This window comes from Hippoglossus stenolepis, chromosome 15 (genome assembly GCF_022539355.2).
Source record: "Hippoglossus stenolepis isolate QCI-W04-F060 chromosome 15, HSTE1.2, whole genome shotgun sequence".
In the NCBI taxonomy this organism is placed as follows: domain Eukaryota; kingdom Metazoa; phylum Chordata; class Actinopteri; order Pleuronectiformes; family Pleuronectidae; genus Hippoglossus; species Hippoglossus stenolepis.
In genome coordinates this window covers 12,786,559-12,809,610 of record NC_061497.1, presented here as the reverse complement: position 1 = coordinate 12,809,610, position 23,052 = coordinate 12,786,559, and the positions used below count along the sequence as shown (strand labels likewise).

The following is a 23,052-nucleotide window of genomic DNA, read 5'->3' as shown; positions in this document are numbered from 1 at the left end:
TTTGGTTTTGCCGATAGCAGTGTCTAGGTCTTCCTTCAGTCACCTGCACATTTATTAGCATTGTTAAATTAATTTACAATATGTTCTACATTTGTATACATATTTCTTTAGATAACTTTTCCAATGCTGTTTCTAATGCAATGAACAAACCTTATCAATCATATCTGAATTATCATGTAAACCACTAATAATCTCCCTGTTCTTATGCTGATTGACACTGACAAAATAAAGCAAAACACTTGTTACTCCCCATGACCCTTATCACATTTTCATGTAAAATAATAGGAATATAATTATAATCATAATAGGAATCTTTCAATTACCTTTGGTCGTAGCTCTCCCTCTCACATGCTGTTAGGGTTTGTTTGTTTCACTTTTTACAATCTAACTAATCACCAAATGTTGTATTTCTATTATAGTATTATGTCCCTACACTTAATATCTCCTCCTGTTGCCCTTCTGAGGAAGATGAAACGAATAGGAGCAGAATATACACTAATTAGCACAGTGAGTATTTTTCATTACCGGCTCATTGTGTCTCAACGGGTGATTATTGCGTCTCCCAGCGGCCCAGCAGAGAAAGAGAGAGAGAGAAAAGCTCCCTGTAAAGGCAACTAGAGGCTTAGCCGGGACATTCTTTTAATTTGCCACGGAAAGCGAACCGGTAGTAAGAGATATCCTTGGTGGCTCCAAGTGGAGGTAGTCTCAAGAGGACATGCTTTCTCATTAAGGTCAGATGTTATAATTCTCTCCTCAACTTGGCACACAACTATCTTTAATTTGGGCCTTGTACAATTTTATATGACGATATTATTCACTGTGACAAGGTTGTAGTGCTGTAGCCCCGAAAGGAATTGAGTGTTCAGGTTTGCCCTTGTGTGTGAATGTATTCTGTACTGCACACTTGACATTGTTGAAACTATTATTATAGGTGCAAGTTCATCTACATATGTATATATGTACATGAAGTGGTGAATATTATTAGACATAGATTGGACATAAAACAATAAATCAACGTGGTCCTAGAACAGAAAGCCAAACCTCGAGACTTCATTCAAATGTCAGATGAGGAGATTCCTGTCAGATCTGCTGTTGGACTCGTGGAGAATGTCGATGGGAGGTGAAGTTTCAGCTCTCACTGAATTCACTGAAAAGCTCTCCCAGCGCCTTCCACCACAGCCTTTCTACCTGAGCTCAAGAGCAGACAGCTCAGGCTGCTATCTCACGTCACGGGTTTCCCAGGGTCCAGATAAGCAAACAGATAAGCTCCGATCAATGCTGGTTTTCCCCTCACAGTTTTAAGCAGATATCTCTCAGTTTCATTAACTGTAGCTGGGAGATGATATTGAATCAACGTCATTACATTTACACAGACTTCCTCATATTCTCATCGAACCGTGTTATTCTCACACACTGACTTTGGACGGAGTGAAGACCAATTCTAAAGCTGATTTCAACACCACGAAAGGCCACATCTAATCAAACTGAATCCATAAACAGTGGCTAACATTGTCGCCATCATCTTTGTACTATACCCATAGAACTACTATATAAAAGTATAAGCAGTATAATTACTGCAAAGGTTGTTGATTTCAAAGTTGAAAATATGGATTCCCTAATAAATGCCTTGTCTTATCTGACAAGTAGGTCAGTTTTTCGTTAACACTTCACTGCTTAGCAACATATTCTGGACAATTGTCATTCAGGAGAAAGACTATACTGTCACACACTATTTTTGCAACTAATTACTCCACTTTCTTGTGGTTACAAGCCCTGTGTGTGGGGGTGTGCGTGTGTGTGTGTGTGTGTGTGTGTGTGTGTGTTTCTCTGTGTGTGTCTGTGTGTGTGTTGTATCGTATCGTAACGTGGAAAACATAACGAGCCCAGCGAGCCACTCTCCCACAGTCTGACTGTCCCCATCTAAAAAAGACTAAATAAATAAACATGAGAGTAAACAAACACAAAGGGGCAAAACATGTGGATACACAATATATATGTATGTATGTATGCATGCAAAGGTGCATGTGAGTGCAATTGAAGTGTTCATCATCCTGACAGGATCGGGGTGTGTTCAGTGTGAAAAGCCATCTGATTGCGGGTGACCATGCTGGGACTAAATGACAATTGTGACATATTGGTGTGGGATCTATGGGAATAGAGAAGATTATATTACCAGCAGAGCCACTGGAGCAGTCCATCACCCATTCACATGCGACACCCTGTGCTAAGTGTGTGTGCGTGTGTGAGCGTGTGTGTGTGTGTTTGTGTCAGATAGAGCAAAACAGACAGATGGAGCAGACAGGCTGCATGTAAGGACATAAGCTTGTGTGTGTGGAACGAAATCCAATATTCTTATTTCTCAGTCTCTTTGTCCCTCCGATCCCCTCAGTCCCCACCCAGTAATGATATATTTCTATCTCAGTTACACACCGTAACCCGGAGAGGCCTGTGCCAATATCACCACATGTAGCACTTGTTTACACACCACTGAACCAGAGGGAACTGTGCGGAGACCAAGCTAGGCATAGATGAAATGAATATTTATTTCAAATAAGGGTGGGGATGTTCGCTATCTGACTAGTATTATCATACTCTCTGACCTAAACTGTAGAGGTTATTGCTTCACCGTGTTATGTGATAGCTCTATTCCGACGGGGCTTAAGGGAAAAAATACAGAGATTTGATTCAGATTTGCTTGCAGTCACATCTCTATTCTGTTGTCAAAGTTGTTAGTCAAGGACAAGGAACTATCCCAGCAAACCTTGCGCTCTTTCAGGTGGTTGTCTGCTGACTTTCCGACGCTCTATCACTCGAGTGAGCCCATCCACTGTGACTGAACCACCTTTTGAAATAGTGCTGACTAATTCCTAATTTAAGGGTTATTGTCCTTGACTATACGGCAAGGTTTTCTCTGGAAGCAGCTATTGAGGAGAGCGAAGAGGCAATAGCTCCTGGAAGTCATTCCAGACGAGATGATGTTGACATTTCATGAGACTGCTGTTGTCTGTGTGAACACTAAAACAAGTTCAGGGTTTAAAAACAAGTTTTGAGTTTAAAGGAAAATACATTTTCAGTCATTTCAACAGTGCGAGACAACCTTGCACTCTACTTAAAAAGTAGTGTGTTGGGACTGCAGTTAGACTATTCACCTCCCATAGGGTGGGAGTGGATCAATGACCATTAAAGATGTAATTTCAAGATGGCTCCTGCTAGTCACAGTGACATGAATAAAAGATGCTCAAGTCATGCACACAAACACACACACACACACACACACACACACACACACACACACACACACACACACACACACACACACACACACATACACACAAACACAAACGCATATTCAACCTCTGTATTCTGTAAACATGAGCAGCACATACACAAAAAGGGAATGATAATGTAGGTAGGGTATGGTATTTTAAGGGATGGTATGGTTTACGTAGTTATGGTATGGTACAAAAGAGTATGGTATTGTCAGGTATGGCAGGGTGGGGTATGTGACGTTATGGTGTGGTAGTCTAGGTTACGGTATGGTTGGTTATGGTAGGGTAGTGGAAGTTAAGGTATTGTAGGTGAGGCTAGGGGGGTAGGGTGGAGAAGGATTATGTATTTTATCCTAGGGTAGGGTAAGGGGGGTAAGGGTAAAGTACAAAAGAGTATGGTATGGTCAGGTATGGTAAGGTCGGTATGCTAGGCTATGTAGGAGTCTAGATTAGGGTATAGGTATAGTGGAAGTTGGTGTATGGTAGGGTTAGGTAGGGTAGGGTATATGAGGTATGGTATGGTACAGAATTGCTTAGTAGGGAAGGTTATCTCTACATAGAATCACAACTTTAAGTGAAATCTTTTACCTTTTAGTCGAACTCTTCATCCACCTGATAGCTAGAATACAGAGCAGAAATACCTCCATCATAAATATCTCATGAAGGCCTCTACTTTCTTTTATTTCTTTAAACTTAAATGACCCTGTTCAAATATTCTCAATGCATAAGGGAATCTGACTTATCCTTGGTCTCTGGCAGCATAACATTGTGTGATCAGGTTAACAGCCTTCGACTTAAACACTGTGGTGAAAAAAAAGAGCAGATCAGATTGCTACACCCACTGTCTATGTCCATTAAGAGCAACATCCTGGAGGTGGAGCACCTGTCCGCTTTCAAATGCCAAGACACCGAGACGGACCAGACCCCTCTCCTTTTGGAGTGGAAAACCATGAATCATGAATCCACAGCAGACACTCGTGCGAATGCTCAGGGAGTTTCATGTCAGAAAGGACATTATGATACGGGTCTGCCAGGCGCTGATAGAAAGTCTCCTAACATTTAAAAGTGCTCCCTGGTCGTAGTCAGCCGTCAGTTAAGCACAGAGTCATGCTGCTAAGACAGGTCACACAAGCTGGGAAAGCTTCAGGCTGCCAACAAGTGAGAGGGTGCTGGAGGACATTATATCCCATCTCTAGCCCTCACTGCAGCAGCAGCCTACCGCGTATTAGTGTTCTCGGTTTTAAGTGTAGTCACATCTATTGCTATGCAGCTCATCTGACAGGCAAAGGACAGCCCACAGTTGAGGTACTTGTCGTTTCTTTTTTGCATCCTGAATTTTACTGTTTAAATTGTGTTTTATACTGCAATACATTTGAATTATCCTCACTCTAACCCACACACAAATTGACATTGTTCCTGTTTGAGCAAATTGTTTTAAATCTCTGACAGGATGCAGTTCAGGGAAGTTGAGTCAGCCCTTAGACCCCCGCTGCCAGGATTAGTCAGCTCTCTTTGGGAATGTTGACAATCCTTCCCCGCCCCGGCAGTCCTCCTCTTGTCGGTCACCCCCCCACCCCCCCATCTTCTTTTCTGGGTTGTCCCGCTCTCCTGTGAAATGGCATAAAAGGGTCAAATTCTCACATTTCTACGCCTGTCATTTCCATTTCTAATCCTCCAAGGCACTCTCTTGGCTCACACCAACGATGCAGAGCCTGGAGCCGACTCCCACAGAACAGTGTGCCGCAGTCGCAGTCAAACACTGCCAGGCTTTTTTGTTAGGGAAAGGCACCACAGGTGAATATGGCAGTAAGAATAAACACATGGTTTACAGTTGACTATTAGTAAGAATAAAGAGTAAGAATAAAATAAACAGTTTAAATGTAGATGGTTATTAAATCATGAAGATATTTATACCATGGTAACACTGCAAAGTGTCAGTTTTGAGTATTATATCAAGTTGTGTATTTGTCCTTTCCTGCCATTGCTAACATCCATTTGGAGTAAGGTCTGGTGTATGCAGAACCAAATAATGTGACAAGCCTTTATACTTGTCCTCTCTTTCATTTAGTAGCTAGGTTTCTGTCCAAATCAAAACCATCCCCAAAAACTGCTGCACTTTTCTCTAAAAACAGAAATTCTGACAATGAATTCTGACAAGTGCTGCAGCGGTGTGTAGGCAGCGGAATCTGTGCAAGACAGACGAGAGATGTGATAACAGTAAAATGGGAGATGGCAGTTCTAGACAATACACACTGCTGCTGGCTACAGGTCTTCTGTTCATATTGTTTAATGAACCAAGAGCTTAGAGATGCATTGTTTGTTTGCTTATTAGTCAAAAGAAAATATCATAAAGAGACTACAAGCAGTTTTTTGAAAGTCTTATTAAAATCTGATGATCATGTTTTGTAATGTAATGTTGCCTCCATCCTGAAATAGTTGAATATCTCACTCTGAACATGTTATGACCTGGATTTTAGTGTTTTATCGGAAATCACATACAAGGAAAAGAGCATTTGTCCTATTTAAGATTTCTTTTGTCAAGATAAAATTAGAATTTTGATTGAAACGACGCATTTACCTTCTGCCAATTGACTAGATTTCAAGATGTCATACAGTCCTCCAGCATCCTCTTGTTTTTTTTTTCTTCCAACATAAAAAAAGATATCATCATAAGTCGCCATTGGCAGCTGAGAGTTGCTTTTCTGTTATAAGTAATGTATTTGCGTGTGTGTGTGTGTGTGTGTGTGTGTGTGTGTGTGCCCATGTGTGGGTGTGTGGTATAAAACTTGCCAGATGAGTATGATTGACAAGTCCAAGTTTTAATGGCAGCTCCATGTCATCTGCTCCTTTCAGCTGTGCTTAAAATGCAATAAGATATTTATAGACCAATTATAACTACTCTAACACACAAGCATGCACACACACACTCAAGTACACTTGTACACACACAGTGCAGGAGACACCAGTGTACACGCAGATTGACGCACTTGAATGATGAGATATTTCTTGCTGTTAAGACAACCGTTAATATGTTCTGAAAGTGGATGTTAGAGGACTTTAACCAAAATAATGATTCAACTGAAGCCAAGCTGTGTGCAAGCACATCACTTTGTGCAGTGCTCTTACCCTAAATCACACAGAGGCAATTAGAGTCCATTCAAATCGCCATAAGACAAGAATTGAAATCGGTCCAGACCCTTAAATCACACAGCTGAATTATAAGGAAAGTGCGTTACAAGAGTTTCTTGATGGCTTTTCTTTCTGTTTTGAACACATTTACAACCTCTTAGACAGAACTTTATTATTTTACTTATTTTATAACTTTGAGAAATAATCGTGCGTATAATACTGAAATCTAACCTACAATAAAAACTATAGGGACGTTTTTGGGGAGTTTAAGTGAAGGCAGAACTTCAGGTTACTTGATAGAGCCGCATCACTGCGTGCCTACTTCCTAAAATCTGGTTTTGAACTGATCAGCCACAATTAAACTTTTAAATTCATGATCATTCATTCAGCCTGTTGGGACAAAAGCATTATAACACCTTGAATTAATATTTCAACTTTTTGATGAGAGAAAAATTTGAAAATAGCTTTTTGTTAAAAAAAGTTGCATAACCTTTTTGAAATGGGGTTATTTTGTTTTTCAGATAAGTCTGTGTATAATTAACCCTTACTTTGGTGCCAGTTAGAAAGAATCAGACAATCATTGATCCCAAAACTGACCTCAACAATAATACAAAATGATTAAGAGGAGAAACACACAATAGGAAGAATCAGCCTAAGGGTCACTTTTAAAACACTACGTCTGGAGAAGAGAGCTTCTAGAGCCGCAGATAGACTGAGGAAGACAAGTTTGACTCTAAGAGACACAAAGACTCAAGAAGAGACAGAGTATGGAAACCCAGAATAAATAGCAGAGATGTGAGCAGAGCGTTTGCAACTGCTAAAGCAGTCTGTGATATTATAAATTCATTCTCCTCTGTTTCCCTGCTCTGAACTCTTTCTCACTCTTCTTTTGTCTCCGGCAATTTCTCTTTATGTGCAGAAATCCAGCCATTTTCCCTCCCTCCTGCAGTGTGGATGGATGTTACTAACACTGCAGACCTGTCACTCATTCATCTCCAGGGGAGGCCGGCTCATTGCCTCAGTTGGGGGAAAGTGACTGAGCGGAATAGTTGATTGGCAGGATGGAGAGGGAGAGGAGACAGTGGGGTGGGAAGCTTAGAAAGTGGAGCAGATGAGCACAGAGGCGAGAAGGATATGGAGCGTACACAGTCTCTTTAAGAGATTCAAACAACGACGGCCACCATGATAGAGAGATGGTGCATGCTGTAGACTGATGCTTCTTGGAATTTGCTGTGATGAGAATACAGAAAAGGAGAGGTAGGATTTTTAGAAACCAGGGCAACACGTGAATTCAGAGATGAGCCCGGACGGCTGAATAACATTACACAAGTGATTTGTAGGAGGGTGGATGACCAGGCTTGATATGGTTTGAAATACCTGCTGGCACGAAACCAACCACCCCCAAAGGACTGGTTGAACAGGTGTATTTGTATAGAGCCAGTAGATGAAAACAAATGTGGCATTGGTGAGTTGTCCAAGAACACAGACTTAGCTGTGAGTTTCTAGCCTGTAAGAGGATGTTAGACGCATATTTAACAGCTTTTGAGGTTAAGAGTACATTACATACAAAAGAGATACGTCAGTTTCAAACAATGTAACAGTCACTGCCCACATACCTCGATGCATCCTTTACGTTGGTATGGCTGTTAAGCTATGTATTCACTAGAGGGCAGCACTGAGGCTCGAGTTTTCTTCAGTGTTCCCGATAAGTTAGATGCCTGTAGTTTCTTCCCAAATTGCAACGTCTCTCCTCAAAAACTTCTGCCATTAGTAAAATTTCTTCCTCGTGCCTTACGGTCATCTAACTTGTACTATTGGATACACTGACAACCCCCCCCGACCCCTTCCCCAACACCCACTTACAATTTTCAGTGGCACGGCTTTGTTTCCTCATTTTCCGCTGCATCCGTAAGCTTTTAGAAGATCGGCTCCGTCGGTTTCCGTATAAGTGTCTAACATTGAGCATGAATGAGCCTTTAGGATTCATCTGAAGTCGTTAAATGTCATCTGTTACCTCAACACGCCGACAGTTCCCTGAATTATTCAGGTATGAATTTGTGCAGCATCACTCCAGAGACACTAAAGTTTCCCATTCATTCTGCCTCAACTACTAAAAACTTGTTGAAAAGCAAGAATTCATAATAAATCAGCAGGGTGCTCACAGGTATGCAGAGGGGATCTCGGTCTAGTACTGGAGAGTCCTTCTGTATTGTGGTGAAACTTGTTGATGCCGCACAGGGCACTGTGACTGAGTACAGCGCCAGGCACAAGGACAGTTTGACGGGGACAGAATAAGTCATTGATGCAGGAGTTGACTCTGTAACCTTCCAGTAAGAAGGGCCTCTACCCACAAGGTGTCACTGCTATCAGGCATGATGATTTATTTCCAGCCAATAACTTTTCAAGGGCACCCGTGTGCTGGTTGAAATATTGGTGTCACGAGGGCTGGTCGTTACACTTGAATCTAATACATTTGGCTTATCTCAGGCTTGTATCATTGGGGAGGTAAATGAAGCTAAAAGGGTAATGACGGAGTCTGCCAAATTTCAGGACATCAGGTAGATAATTTGAGGAAGCTGGGTAGCAGGAGTTCTCCACTGCTTTGGCAATGATTGGGGTGTTGATGGGCATGGAGAGGTGGATCAGCTGTTTGGTTGGGATTACAAAGCAGGTGTTTCAGGGAGTGCCCTGAAAGCAGATTGCACAGATGGAGAGGACTGAGCATAATGATACTTTGCTACAAGGCTGATTGAAGTTATTGCCAGATGTGTGATTGGCCCCTTGTAATGTTTTGTTGTACCAGCGAGGCTGAAAATAGAAAGGATTGGAGGGAGAACTGAAGTGCATTAAAGTGTTTGGAGAGATTTAGATATTGCGTGGGAGCAGCAAAGCCCAGGAAGCGCCAGGCACTGGCAGAGATGGTAGGTGAGGCCAGAGGTGCTTAAAAAGCCTCCAGTGTAAATCACATTTAAAGAGTCCCAACCAGGAGGTGAGCAAATTGGGTTTTTTAGAGCTCTGACCAAAACTGGACATGTCGATGTACCAAAGCAGCATCGAGGGAGATGTGTGATACAAATATGTGCAGAGTTACACAGACAGCAGTGATTTTGTTTAGTATTCGTCGGGAGAGAAACATCAGCCAAGGAATAATGTCTGTGGAAAATATCCTCATCAAGTTCTCTGGTTACGTTTTTACCCAGTGCATTCACAGTTGTGATTTTAAAACAGTTTTTTGGACTATTACCGCCGCCAAGGAGATTACATTCTCATTGCTGTTTGTCTGTTAAACAAAAACTACTGAACCAATTTAGGCACGGATCTGGACAAAGGGGTGGATCCAAGAATGTTTTATCCCTTTCTTTAATATAGGCTGCTTTTTTCACATGTTTGCTCATTTCTCCGGAAATAATGTGTGGATCTTGTTGGAAAAAGATATCCATGTTGAGGGGACTGATATCTATGAGCATGTGCAATTTGGCGTGGCTTGATTGAATTTCATGAAGACTGTCGGGCCTGAGCAGAAGTATGCGTTCAAATAATTGTAAATTGAGGGCAGGAAGTACATGTAATGCACATGTAATGGACATGTACTTCGGTTTTGTTTATGTAGTATTGGACATTCTTGTAAGTTATTGCTTCTACAAGAACAATACAATACTCTAACATAATATTTTTTAGGGTTTGGTATGATTCAGTTACTTGTTGCATTTCATATGGATGGATAGAAAGAAGACCCAGGTGGAATCTGGCTTTTCGGTGTAAAGCAGGGCTGAATCACAGGAGCATCACGTTATCACCATTTGCACGATAAATGTGCCACATCTGTGACATTATGCCCTTTTTCTCCAAAGGTGCCAAAGAGGTGAATGCAAGTGGGAAGACATTTACAGTACGGAGCTCCCTCCAGATGTACGTGGACAGAAACGACGATGGAGTGGCCTACACCTGCAAAGTGGACCATGTGGCACTCACGCAGACACCGCAGCAGGCCACTGAAGTACTGGAGGTCCACTGTGAGTGTGCATGCACACATACACTTACACACATGGAGTGGACACACTTGAGTGAAGAAGAATGATGAATGTTTGCTGCATTCTGTTAGCTTCCATTTAACCTAATAAGAACCACATTTATCACAGTGGTTATATTTCAATTATTTAAATTTTTTTATTTCACTGTTTCCATTATTTACATTGTATCTTTACATTAACATGCATTAAAAAAATATTGTCCATGCAAAAATATGTTGTGTTTGTATTTGTATATGATTTTATATTGATCAATCTTATTTTGTACATAATATTATATCATAATATGTCATTGTTTCAATTTTATTTTGAAATACCATAGTTAGATATCCAGATGATCATGGGTCTTATTATCCTCCACCCTGACTTTAAGCCACGTCTCTCTGTCCTAGATGCTCCTCGTGTGGAGATCATCCGCTCCCTTACAGTTCCTCAGGAGGGTCAGTACTTAAAGTTGGAGTGCGTGTCCATAGGAAACCCTTCGTAAGTCACTCGACATCTGTATGAGTTGATGTCAGCCTATTCTGTAGCGCTTCAGACAAATAAATGTCCTCATCTCTCTTTCACATCCTCTCACCTCCCAGGCCAGATCCTGTGACGTGGACAAAAGACGGGGGTGAAATTCCTGACCTGGACCGGATGATTGTAGAGGGGAGGGAGCTCACCTTTACCTCACTCAACAAGACAGACAATGGCACCTACCGCTGCGAGGCCACCAACCACCTAGGGACCAGCAGTGCTGAATATGTACTCTACGTCTATGGTGAGTAAAGAGGAAACGCTGATTCGTGGGTAGCCGTGCTTCATGTGATGCTGTCCAAAAGTGAAGATGAAGAGAGAAACTCTTCGTCAGTTATTCAGCACCACCGACAGATGAAGGAAGTGCAGAAGACAAAATGCTGCAAGAGGTCGCCTTGGATGCAAAAATGTTTACATATATATATAAATAGTGGAAAATATGAAACTCACAGGCACAGGCAGCAAACTCCATTGGAGAAGCCAGTTTTAAAATACTTCCTGATCTGCATACTGTATCAGTGCTAAGAGTGATTAGTGGTACCATCTCTCACAGGGAGAATAAGGGCCTCAGGTGACACAATTGCCACCAACGCCTTTCCTTAAATAAACCAGCGTCCCAGATCCTCCAAACACACACACACACACAAACACACACTGGGAGGGAAATGTGTGAGGGAGGCAGAATTTAGTGCTGCGTTGTCAGGAATATCACCAGGACGGATACGTAATTCCTAGTAACGCCAGAGAAGGTGGAGGATAAAGGGACTCACTGTCAGGGGGAAACAGATCGCTCTCCCCCTCTTCTGTTTCTACACTGCCATTTGTCTCTTGGCATTAAGTAATAATGCTTTAAAAGAGGGGGGAGGGGGGGCAAAGCAGTGACACATCTATGTTCCCTCTGTAATAGGAGCTTAGTCGGTGTGTGACAAGGGACAGAAAGGCAGGTCGTTTTTGACCAGAGAGACCATACGACTGGACACCCAAGTGGATCAATAAAATATATAGAAATCATTGTTATTATTACAGGCGCCTAGGGGGTGTTTCATTTGCTCTCCCATTTAAACAGGGACCTAATCTAATGGAAAACATGAGAGACTAAACCTCTCAGGTGCAGACATGCTTTGCCAGAGCTAAAGTGATTTCGAATACGTTCTGGAATATCCTTGATGGGATTACATTAATAGCCAGATGAAGAGCCGTTTGGAGGAAACAGCCGAGGTTTTCACTGGTTGGTTCTGCAGCAACATGAGGAAAACTCTGGAATCACGTATTGTTAATTGCTAAACAACATAACAAATGGGCTGAGCACAGACAGTCCTCATGGACCCTCATGGACCCTCATGGACGTGGGCACAAGATGTTGACCCTTGCAGCCTCCGGATACAGAAACTGTAACCGAACAATGTGTGGCTCTGCTGTCCACATTCCTTAAGTTCAAAGGTTTGTACACTGTCCAATTAGACTGTCGATTATAAAAGAAAATAATGGATATAGGTAATCAATTTCTCCAGGAAGAAACGCACATCATGACATGCTGTTATAGATCCATGTATCAAAGACTCTAAATGTCATATAAGTATATTTTAATGTTCCAAATGAAAGGTATTTTAATAGCATTCAACTTGATCTTCAGTTAGAAGTGTGCAGTGGTGTGGGTTGATTAAAATTAAAATGGGTACATCAAAGCAAGGTCGTGGTAAAATTCCAATGTTATACAACAGTTTTCTCCAGTGTTGCTGCCAAACGATTTTTGATTTTATGACTCATCCCATACTCTAACAAGGCAAATCGAAAGATATAAACTTCATTGTTTGCTTTTTATGATCAGAGGTCTTTTTCAAGCCCATCAAATATGCAGTAATGCCAATGTTTACCGTCCTATTGCCGAGATATTTAAATGAATTATTGTTGTACTGCTATTTCCATTTATACCCAGAAAACTGGTCAGCACTGAGGAGGGAAACCTGAAATCAAATTAAAAAAGGCAATAGCAGCATATTGTTTAGGATCACTTTAATAATTAATTGTTCCACTCTATGCGGCCTATTAGCTCCCCTTAAACCTTAAGGTTTTGAACTTCAATATTCAACCCCCCACTAACATAATTGCGGTACTTTGGGAGAAGTTTAATCGGTGTGCTTGTCCCACATGCTGCGGTGTCTGTGTGCACCGAGCAGCTCCTTCAAATGCCAGCTGAACGGGACAACAAGAATAACCAGAGCACGTAATGGCCGTATTGTTATTAAACTGACAAAGTCTATGCAACAAAAACAGGCACTTGGGTACTTGAGGGTCAAAGGGTCCCATCCAGATTCATTACTTGTTCTTTTGAAATGGCACCCGGTCTGTTCCTACCCTTCATTAGTGATTAGCACACCTTTTAGCCTTTCACAATTGCTGCCATAATTCTTGGAAGATACCTTTTAATGGTTTCCCTCCAAAGAGGAGACATTTTCTCTCTTCCCTTTTTTTCATTTTTTTTTTTTTAAGCAAAGACATGCACTTAGCTGCATAGTGATTCACACTAAGCCTGAAATGTCACAGAGACGTGCAGGACAGTTGGGCCGCAGAAAGACTACCTCAGCCAATTAAAAGCCACTAGCTCACTATAAATGCAGAGTGGCATAAACATAAGAACCGAGATGGTAGTGTAACCTCATTAACTTTGTCACACAATGTTTAAGCCACATTTTTTCCTGTTGCTGTAACATGGGAAGGTGAGAAACGCTGCCTCGGTGGAAACTATTTTACCGTTATCCTGGAATGGGAAGTCAAAAACAGAGCATGGCAGTGATGGCATTGCTATGTTTTCCTGAAATCACCCTTTGCAAACATGGATAATTGGCAGAGGTCATTTGTCTTCATGATCCAGCTTTCTTCTCTTTCATGTTAAGAGCGGTTTATTACGGACATTCTCCAGTATAACCATTACACATTAACAGATTTTTCAGTCTTTTTCAGACTCAGGATGTGTCTAAAGGCTTCTCGTACCCTTATCCGGGTCGGCACCAAAGTTTTATGGATTCTTCCATGAACCACAGAGCATCCGTCCAGTTGTTTTTGCGTAATGTGCAAACCAACCAACAAACAAAAGAACAGGGTGAAAACATAACCTCCTTGCCCGAGACTGTGACCCAAAACAGTTGGCATCGACTCAAAGAGAATCATTCATATAAGAAGCTCCATTCAGCAGGTTGATTTAGATTCATAAACTATACTGAAAAATTATTATTTAAAGATTGAAATATATAAAATTTCACAAACTTCTGCTTTCTAAATTTGAGAGAATGTTTTGTCCTTTTTTGTTTTCCATCAGTTAAGAATGTTTTGCCTGTGACCAGTTTGTGTTGCTCTTTTAAACGATCTAACTGCCGCCATGTAAATTCATTTTTTATTTGTTGTGTTTGTTCTTGTATTATTTTTGTGTACATGTGTCTGTCTGTCCCCTCCACCAGACGTTCCCACCACCCCGCCTCCATCCACCACTCCCTCCCTACATCCCATCCCTCCAGATACTACTGCACTATTAGGCACCCACGCCTCAGACCCCACAGTCATTGGCAACAGAGGTACAGTACTGCCCCTCGCGTCTCCACGACCTCCTCAGCATGCTCCTATATATTCCAACTTCACTCTCGCTTTCATTTCTCTGTCTTTCGACGTCTCTCTGTACTTCACTGCTTCAAGCTTCAACGTACATGACTCATGTGGACACTCGGGGAAGTAGAGACTCTGACAACTGAAAAAATATGGACCAAATATAGCTCACTTCCTGGTCCAAAGTTCTTCCCTGTCTTCTTGTACTATATTTGTCTACCTGTTTGTAAATCTTTCTCTCCCTCTAGGACTGTTAACGTAAACTGTGTGTGTTCGATAAGCTTTCGAGACACTGATTTGCAAGTTCCATCAAAACTTGTTGTGTGTTTATGCATCAGAAAGTATGCAGAATTGACTCTATGACACACTCTGGGTCGTTGTATTCAGAAAAGAGTCTCACTGTGCAAATGCTCCATCCGCCGTCCCCTTGGCATTTCAAAGACTTCAGTACTTCTGTGCCCTGAAACCTCAAAGACGCAAATGTCATGTCCAACTCAAAATGTCTGGCCACTGGAGAGGTTTCATCATGACTCCTAATGCTGTGACAGAGGATCTTGGAGATTTAAAAAGAAGACTTAAACGGCTCCTCTTCAGAGAAATAACCATAGAAGATGCACGACACATCTCCACTTCATTCCACTATCCAGAAACAAAGCTTCAATATCCGGGATACGGATCGGGGCGCCATGAGCGATTGGGGGGATGGTCTTGCGGTTTCAAGGTCCTGCTGATACATGCACTTTACCAATCGTGAGTCTCAGCTGTCGATGCCACCCCCCATGTTTTTTTATACTCAGTTCAGTTTGGTCCACATCCCATCCTCTAACATGGTGGAGGCGGGGTTTATGATTTATGCTGCAGCCAGTCACCAGGGGGGTGATCAAGGCGATTCGGCTCCACTTATGCCGTCCATCTTTATATACGGCCTATGAAGACAACATAGGAGCCACGACATCATTGTTTTACTGCTATGACTGAGTAGTTACTATTTTTTTTTCAGTATCTGTTTGTGATTAGTATGAATGATGATGTCATAATCCTTTCAGCAATGTCCTGTAATGTATATGAATAATAGGATGTCATCCATAGTAAAGCTGAAGATGATAGAGAGGCATAAATTGCAGAGGATAAACCACATTTCAAGCTTTTTTTTTTACTGCCGCAGAGGATAAGGAATTGCCAAGAGTTCTGGTTATGGATTCAAGCTTTAAAATCACTGATGTACTGTGTAAAATAATTTGCCATCATCACCCTGCATCGCTAATGGCATCCACACAAAGCCCATTTTCTGGTTTCACCATTTGTGGGACATCTTTTCATCAAAGCACCAGTTAACACAGTGGAGTTAGGGGAAGCTTTGCTCTTACTTCTGATAGGAAACCTCAAACCTTATTCATGAGGTGCCAGGTAAATTCTCAGTATTATTTGGTTGTCCTGGCTGACTCCCCATTGCTAGCTAGTTAAGTTGCTTCGAGAATCAGAGGAAGATGCCCTCCACTGGAAGTATTCCAGCATGTCCAATTCAACTGGGTCTGCGTTTACAGGAGCCAGTTTGTATTTAAAATAGAGTGGTTTGGGCATCTAACCAAAATGCTTCTCTATGGAGGCATATCCAACTGGGAGAAGCACGGAGCTGGAGCGCATGGCTGGAAAAAGAATGTTTGGCCATCACATAAACTGAAATAAGTGGTAGCGAATGGAATGAATATCACAAACCACTCAGAAGGTGTAGTTGCTCTGGCTTATTAACCTTTATCTCCGAAGGATTTCTGTAAAACATTTATTCACGGTCAATGTAGTCATTATGAGATTTTACATAATTTATACAAGCTTTACTTTCATAATGTAGTGAGAAAAGAGTGTCCTCAGCAGCTGGAGAGAAAATGCTTAAATATTCCAATTACCTTCAGTCCATTTAGGAAGCCTTAGTGTGACAAAGTGGCACACTTGCATATACCCAGAAAGTAGAGACAAGGAGAGAGATTCAACTGACAAATCTCTCCTCTTTTTTCTAAGTTATCTGTATTTTAAAGTACTCCTGAGTACCGTCATTCGTGTATCTTCTCTCCTCATATAGAAGCAGTTGAGTTAACGTTTTTTTTTTTGCTCCCTCTCTCTTTTCCACTCAACTTCATGATGCTCCAGACGAACATTCATTCAGAATAATTTCCTCTCATCATTGCCACTTTCTCTAAATTACTATCTTTAAAGTCCTTTGGTTGTCGAGATGTGAGAGTGAGGCTGGCCTCTATGAGTCACACAGAGGCGGAGACACGTGTAGAGCGCCTCCTGCAGCTGCTGCGGGTTAGGTTCTGACCCGACCCTTTGACGCTTCCTGTCCCAACATCAAAGGCGAAACGCCCCAAATATCTTTCAAAATAATTCAATTCTTTGACCGACTAAATGAATGAACACAGAAATTGGTGTGATAGTCCTGGGTCGTGACACCGAAGACATTTCAAACAGTCAAATACTCGAATCCAGTTGAATGAATAATCCTAGCTCATGAATGTGTGGCACAGGAAGCTGACTGAGCATCGCAGGCTATGGTAAAAACGCAAGTAGGTGAATTGAAGCACAGGTAAAAGACAGAGGTTAGTTTCAGGCAGACCGGCAAGGTAACAAGATTTTCGAAAAACAAAAGGCAGAGAGGTTGACGGAATTCTTAGTGGTTAAACGTGTCTTTATATTGGCCAAAGTCTTTGTGGTCATTAGCTCAGGGGTGTGGGAGAAATGATGGGAAATGAGTGAAGCGTCACCCAGCCAGTATCCCATGCAGTCAGGTGCAGGCTCCAAATGGGGAGAAAAATCCCACAGCAGGAAAACGAGGACATAAAACAAGAAAAATAACAAAGAGTCCACATTCCTGACATCAGGACTCTTGACTCCCCCTCCCCTCGTCTCTCCTAACCTCACATCTCTCTGAAGACCTCCTTAGATAAGAGGCTTCCACACGTTGGATATTCCTCATCAGTTCGTCTCTGATGTCTGTTTGTGTAACGCGGAGACACAAGAGGAGCCGAGCGTCTGAGTGTATCTTCGGGGAATCTAAATATCAGACTCCTTCACTGCGTCCCCAGTCACAGGATACTACACTATCTGCTTTCATGTGTCTGCTTGATTTATTACCAGGTCTTTTTGTAGGCTCTGGATGAAAGCAAACAACTGTGGAGCTGTAACAGCCCCATGATGTTTTGTCCCTTTAATGAAGTTGTCTTGCAGAAGAAATGCACTCTGTAGGTTCAGCACTATAGAGCATGCAGATTATACACCTGATGAGCTCAGGGGCAGCCCTCTGATTTGTGGTCTGCAGATCAGTTGCATCTTTCCTCGTTTGCCTCCAACAAGAAAAAAAAGGTTTGGGCAGAGAATATCCAAGGAGGTGATCCTTACATTAGCAATATAGCAAATTTATATAATAGTGATTTTGAAGCTTTGAATATCCACTTGTATTTAGTGTCATCTTGTGAAACACTTGTTAAAACTAAGCTCTGTACCTCTGAACTAAGTTTTTACTGTTGTTATTCTTTGGGTCCTAAGTCTCCCACAGTGTCAAGATATTAGACGTAATTGAGCCCCTCTGAAATTATGCTTTTTCAGTCAAAGGTGAGGTATTTTGGGCTTTGATCTCAGTAAGGCCTGTTACCATGACTACCACAGGCCAGTCGGAAAACAAGGTGAAACTGTGGACTACATTGTTTCTCCGAGAGAAAAATAAGACTGGGGGACATTATATCGATTCAGTCTAAGATAACCTTTATGTAAATTGGAATAAATTCAAATCGAATAAATGTATGATACTTTCTTTTGATAATTGAAAACAGGCTAATGATTGTTTTACCTCCACTGAAGACGAACAGTCCCATTGATATAAAATTGAATAGAAATAATATATGACACTTTCATTTAATTGAAAATAGGCTAATGTTTGGTTACTAATCAAACTTTGTTCAAATGGATTTTGAACTGAGCTTTCTTCAGTTTTACATACACAGTAGTGCATTGGTACCATTCTAGGGATTTTCTTGAGAGGAAAAAACATGAAACACTTTTGAAAACATTGAGGTCTAGGTGCAGAGTGTTTTTTTGTTGTTGTTTTTTTCACTTGTCTTCAGGTAAGTTAAAAATAGCCTCAAATTCATCAACAAGATATCAACCCAGAGAATCCAACACTGAGAGAAACGCTATTTGCATGACAAGTGCAAATTGGACAGGGAGCTGAAAAACAACTGCCAACACTCTTTCATTCTGTTCACTGCAATGAGTTGTTTTCTTCTCAGTGGTATTAGGATTTAATATTCTATATTTACAAAAAACAGTTAGTAAGATATGGAAAGTGAGGTTTTCTTACAATATGCTTACACAATTATCCATATTCATGTCGGATTTTGCTGACATGGTCATTGTACAATAATGTGCCATTTAATGGAAGCATTTATTTGTACTTGCAAGAATATAAAGGAAAAAGAAAATTCATTACAGTAGCCTAAGCCTCTAATTCTAACTGTTGGGGACTTTGGAGTGTAGCTAGTGTGCAGGTATGTGTGATTTTCCTGTTTTTCAACCAAAGTGCCAGGACTGATGCATAACTACACACTGTGATTCACTTTATTAATGAAGTGCTGGCAGGTATGCCCAACACACACACACTGCTTCAATAGCCCAGCGAGCCTTAATGTCTATAATAACTCTTTTGCTAAGTATCAGAGGTCTATGCAATGTCATCAGACTTCTCCCTCCCTTCCGCGAACACACACGCACTCTCTCTCTCTTTCCCCACCACCTCTGAATTCTTTCAAATTTGCCAAATGCTTTTTCATGGCTTGCAAATTAGTTTTGACCTTGTGAAGCTGAAAGGTTGAATCGTGCACAAGAGTTTCTTTGGTGTTTAAAATATTTACAATTCACTTCTCATAATCAGCATTCGTGTGGCCAACCCCAGACCCTGTAGCCGCAGAAAAAGGGCTCACTGCCGAGAAGACAGCAATTATTCATGCCTGGTGTCTCTGCCTGCGGAGAAGACAGAAAAACTAAAATAATACATGTCTGTACACTTGCATAGAAAAATGTGTCTTTTGTTCACTCCGTTACTAGTTCTCCAACAAAGGATAAAAGTAAAGAACTTCACCAACAGCATTGAGACTCTTGATCAAAGTCTATTCCATGAATTTTATATAAAGATTGGCATCGGTACTTGAGCTTGACCAGTTATTATACAGAAAAAAACAACCCCTTTAATATTTTTTTCAAATACTTTTTGATAAGATTAGCATGCATATCAAAAATTGCTTTTTTTTACCTCTGCATTAGGTCAGAATGTTTTTCAGCTTTTATTTGGGTTTTTGAGGAAGAAACAGAAGCTACAGCATATATGTAGATATGTGTAGATATGTACATATTTATACAAGTATATAGAATATAATTATAGGCTGAAAACATAATAGAAAATATACAGTACCCTATTAATGTTGAAATCTACTTTTATGAAATTGCACACTGTTTCGATCTTATATAGATAATTAAGAAATCTAGAATAAATGAGAAAACAAGAAGAAGACAATATATTTGTTAAAAGTTGTATAAAATATATTAAAACAACTTAACTTTTTGCTTTAAAATATTATGTGGACTTCCAGGTGAATTTCAACGGTTCAGTCGCAAGATCCATGGGAGTTAAAAGGGCCTTTCACAGGTAATGTTTCATGCCTTTAACCCAGCGTTCACCTATTCAAGCTGCTTTAGGCTGAGGGCGAACCTTTTGTGAAAACTCAATAAGTGAATGGACAATTTTCATCCCTTGGAGGGATTGGTAACGGCTTTATTCCATTGCTATTGATCTTGTTTTAAATGGAGGGTAGGGGTTAGGCCATGTGACGAGTGAAAGGACATATTTTCTTGAGGGCAAGTGTCCAGAGCGGCTGTTTGGTGGCTGTGTTTAAACCAGAAAGGCCATGTTGGGGTTGCAGCATCCCCAGAGGGAGGGAGAGTGGTGGTTAAATATTGAACAGTGCCGACCATCTTCCCTCTACTTTCCCTCCCACTCCTCATTCCTCACACCATAAAGCTGAGGAGCACAGGAGAAATTAAAACATAATGCAAAGGTCTCTCCACTTATTGCAGGGTAAGCTTATTGATGACCTGTCGCATTACCTCGCTTTGGGGAAGAATTATGGCAACAATTTGGAATAAAGTGTAGAGCAGAAAAAGAGAAATCATTAGATCCCGAGGCTGGTGTTATGAATTACATATAATAGCAATTCTATTCGTTAAATCTCACTGGCAACGGACACTATCAGCTGTCTTGAAGAAGCACACGCATGCACGTGAACGCACACATACGCACGAGGCGGTCTAATTTTCATTTGTTGACATGAAGTTTTATTCCCTGCTTTATTCATTTTTCTCCACTCGTCTCCCTCGGGGGTTTGTTGTGGTGGCAACTTGCCTCCTCCAGTATCACTCATCACTGTGTGGCTACTGTTCCTGCTGCTCTTGTTCTGCCGTTGATTCACACAATGCAGCTCTCCGGAGCTAACGCAGGTTGTGACGGAGAATTTCTTAAGAAAAGCAGCAGCACAGTCTTGATTAAGCCGCCACAGCAGTTGTATAAATTAAGTTATCTCCCTGCTCCTTCCTTTGTTGTATTTTAATCCTGGTTGGAAGCGGTTATGCCTTTTGCAGAACACGGAGCCTCTTTTGTAGATTGATTCTTGCGAGTGACTTAATTAATTCATGTGATTAATTATATTGCTTTGCTTATAACTTCATGTTGTCACCCTGCTGACCACAATTTCTTTTCATACCGGGAAGAAACAGGAAGTGGTCGGGCATTCAAGATAGTGTCCAAGTCCACATGTGGGCTTTATTGAATGATTAGCAGGAATAATTTGTTTCTCTGAATCTAATTAATCCGATGTGACCCAGCAAGCAGTAATAAGCGAGGACGCAGACAAACACACACGTGTCTTGGTAACGTTTCAGTCTTTCTATGGATGCATAAGTATATGCACGCAGCACATGTGTCTTATCCGGCCCTCTGCTGCAGCCTCCAGGGATTCTTTTGTCTCAGCAGTGGAGACCAGCATTAGATGTAGATCGGTGAGTTTCCAGTCTCAGCCAAAAAAGCTGAGAATAATTGACTCATTGAACAAGGGAAGTCTGCAGGCACTTTCTCTCCCTTCACTTTCTCTGTGTCTACATGCACTTCTCCCTTTTGCGTCTCTAACTTAAACTGACCGTCACTGCAGTGTCATATTTATGTTCCACATTCAATGATAATGTGAAGTATTTTCAAATAAAAAGCTGAATCTGGGCACAGCAGGAAATTATGGAAATGATCATCCATTATCCATCATTATCTATACTGCTCATCCTTTGAGGGTCGACATTGAGACAAACAACCATTCACATTTACACCTATGGTTAATTTAGAGTCTCCAATCAACCTAATTCCCAATCTGCATGTTTTTGGATTGGGGGAGGAAGCCGGGTACCCGGAGTAACTGGAGAACAAAATGTTAAGGTTGTGTTGAGCTTCACCGCACTTTCAGTAAACAGGTGAACAGCTCTTTGTGCAGCAGTGGTGGCGCAGCTCCTGGGTTCTGTGGACTGGGTCCTGGAGCTGGTCTTTGGCTCAATTACTGCAGGTCACTTTCATAGTTTCAGATAGAAAGCAACAACCTGCCTCACCACAAGCCAAACAAACAGGCAGGTTAAGAACGGGCTCTCCACTAGTTAATGTAGAAATTATTATGTTACAATGCACTATTTCTCTCTCTCACTCACACACACACACACACACACACACACACACACACACAAAGATTCCCTGACCCACACCGCAGACACAAGGACACTGCAGCTCTGGGAGCCTGTGCTTAAGCTAGCTGCTGATTTATTGATCTGAGCAACTGGAGCCATTGCTTCACAAAGCTTTATCTAAGATATAGAGAGGAAATCGTGTAATCCCAAAGAAGAAACAGATGCTTGTAGGGCATGAATATAATATAAAAACTATTTAATACCGAGGGGGAAAGTGAGAGAGGCAGAAATGTACAGTATGTTAAGAGCAGTATATAAATACCATTTGACTATAGCTTGCTGAACATTTTCAACACTGCGTCTGATCTGTTCAAATTTGGCGGAGGATGGTTTCCTCTCAGGCCCGAGAGATGCTGTAACAATATTTTACAGAGGAGGAGACGTTTCTTCTGAAGTTTTTCTGACATTGGCAGCAAATACAGTGTTTGAAGAATGAGCTAAGGGCACATATTCAATATTCAGGACAGACAACGAGGAAGTTACTCAAGTCAAAACTTTTAGTGCTTTGACTGCTCAGCCACTCCACTCCCAGCATCCCCGCTTATAGATTTCCCATTTACCTTTTTATGCAAAGATCAGGAAACTCGATTCACCACCTAGTGTGTGATATTGCAGGTATCAGGTCGGATCAGCGTGACGTGGAAGTGGTGGCATTATGGAAGCAGGGGACAAGAGTAGGGTCATAATTT

At 41.4% G+C, this 23,052-nt stretch overlaps 1 protein-coding gene across 3 annotated transcripts in view; it reads left to right on the top strand.

Moving 5' to 3' along the window:
- The window catches only part of cadm2a (cell adhesion molecule 2a), a 202,923-nt gene that overhangs the window by 171,348 nt on the left and 8,523 nt on the right, over positions 1-23,052 (top strand). For 2 of the 3 annotated variants that reach the window (XM_035179269.2, XM_035179268.2), the window contains 4 exons: positions 10,250-10,411; positions 10,819-10,909; positions 11,011-11,189; positions 14,401-14,514. In XM_035179269.2, the coding sequence (XP_035035160.1) occupies positions 10,250-10,411; positions 10,819-10,909; positions 11,011-11,189; positions 14,401-14,514 (546 nt within the window). The remainder of the gene's footprint in view (positions 1-10,249; positions 10,412-10,818; positions 10,910-11,010; positions 11,190-14,400; positions 14,515-23,052) is intronic. The other variant, XM_035179270.2, reaches the window with a different exon arrangement.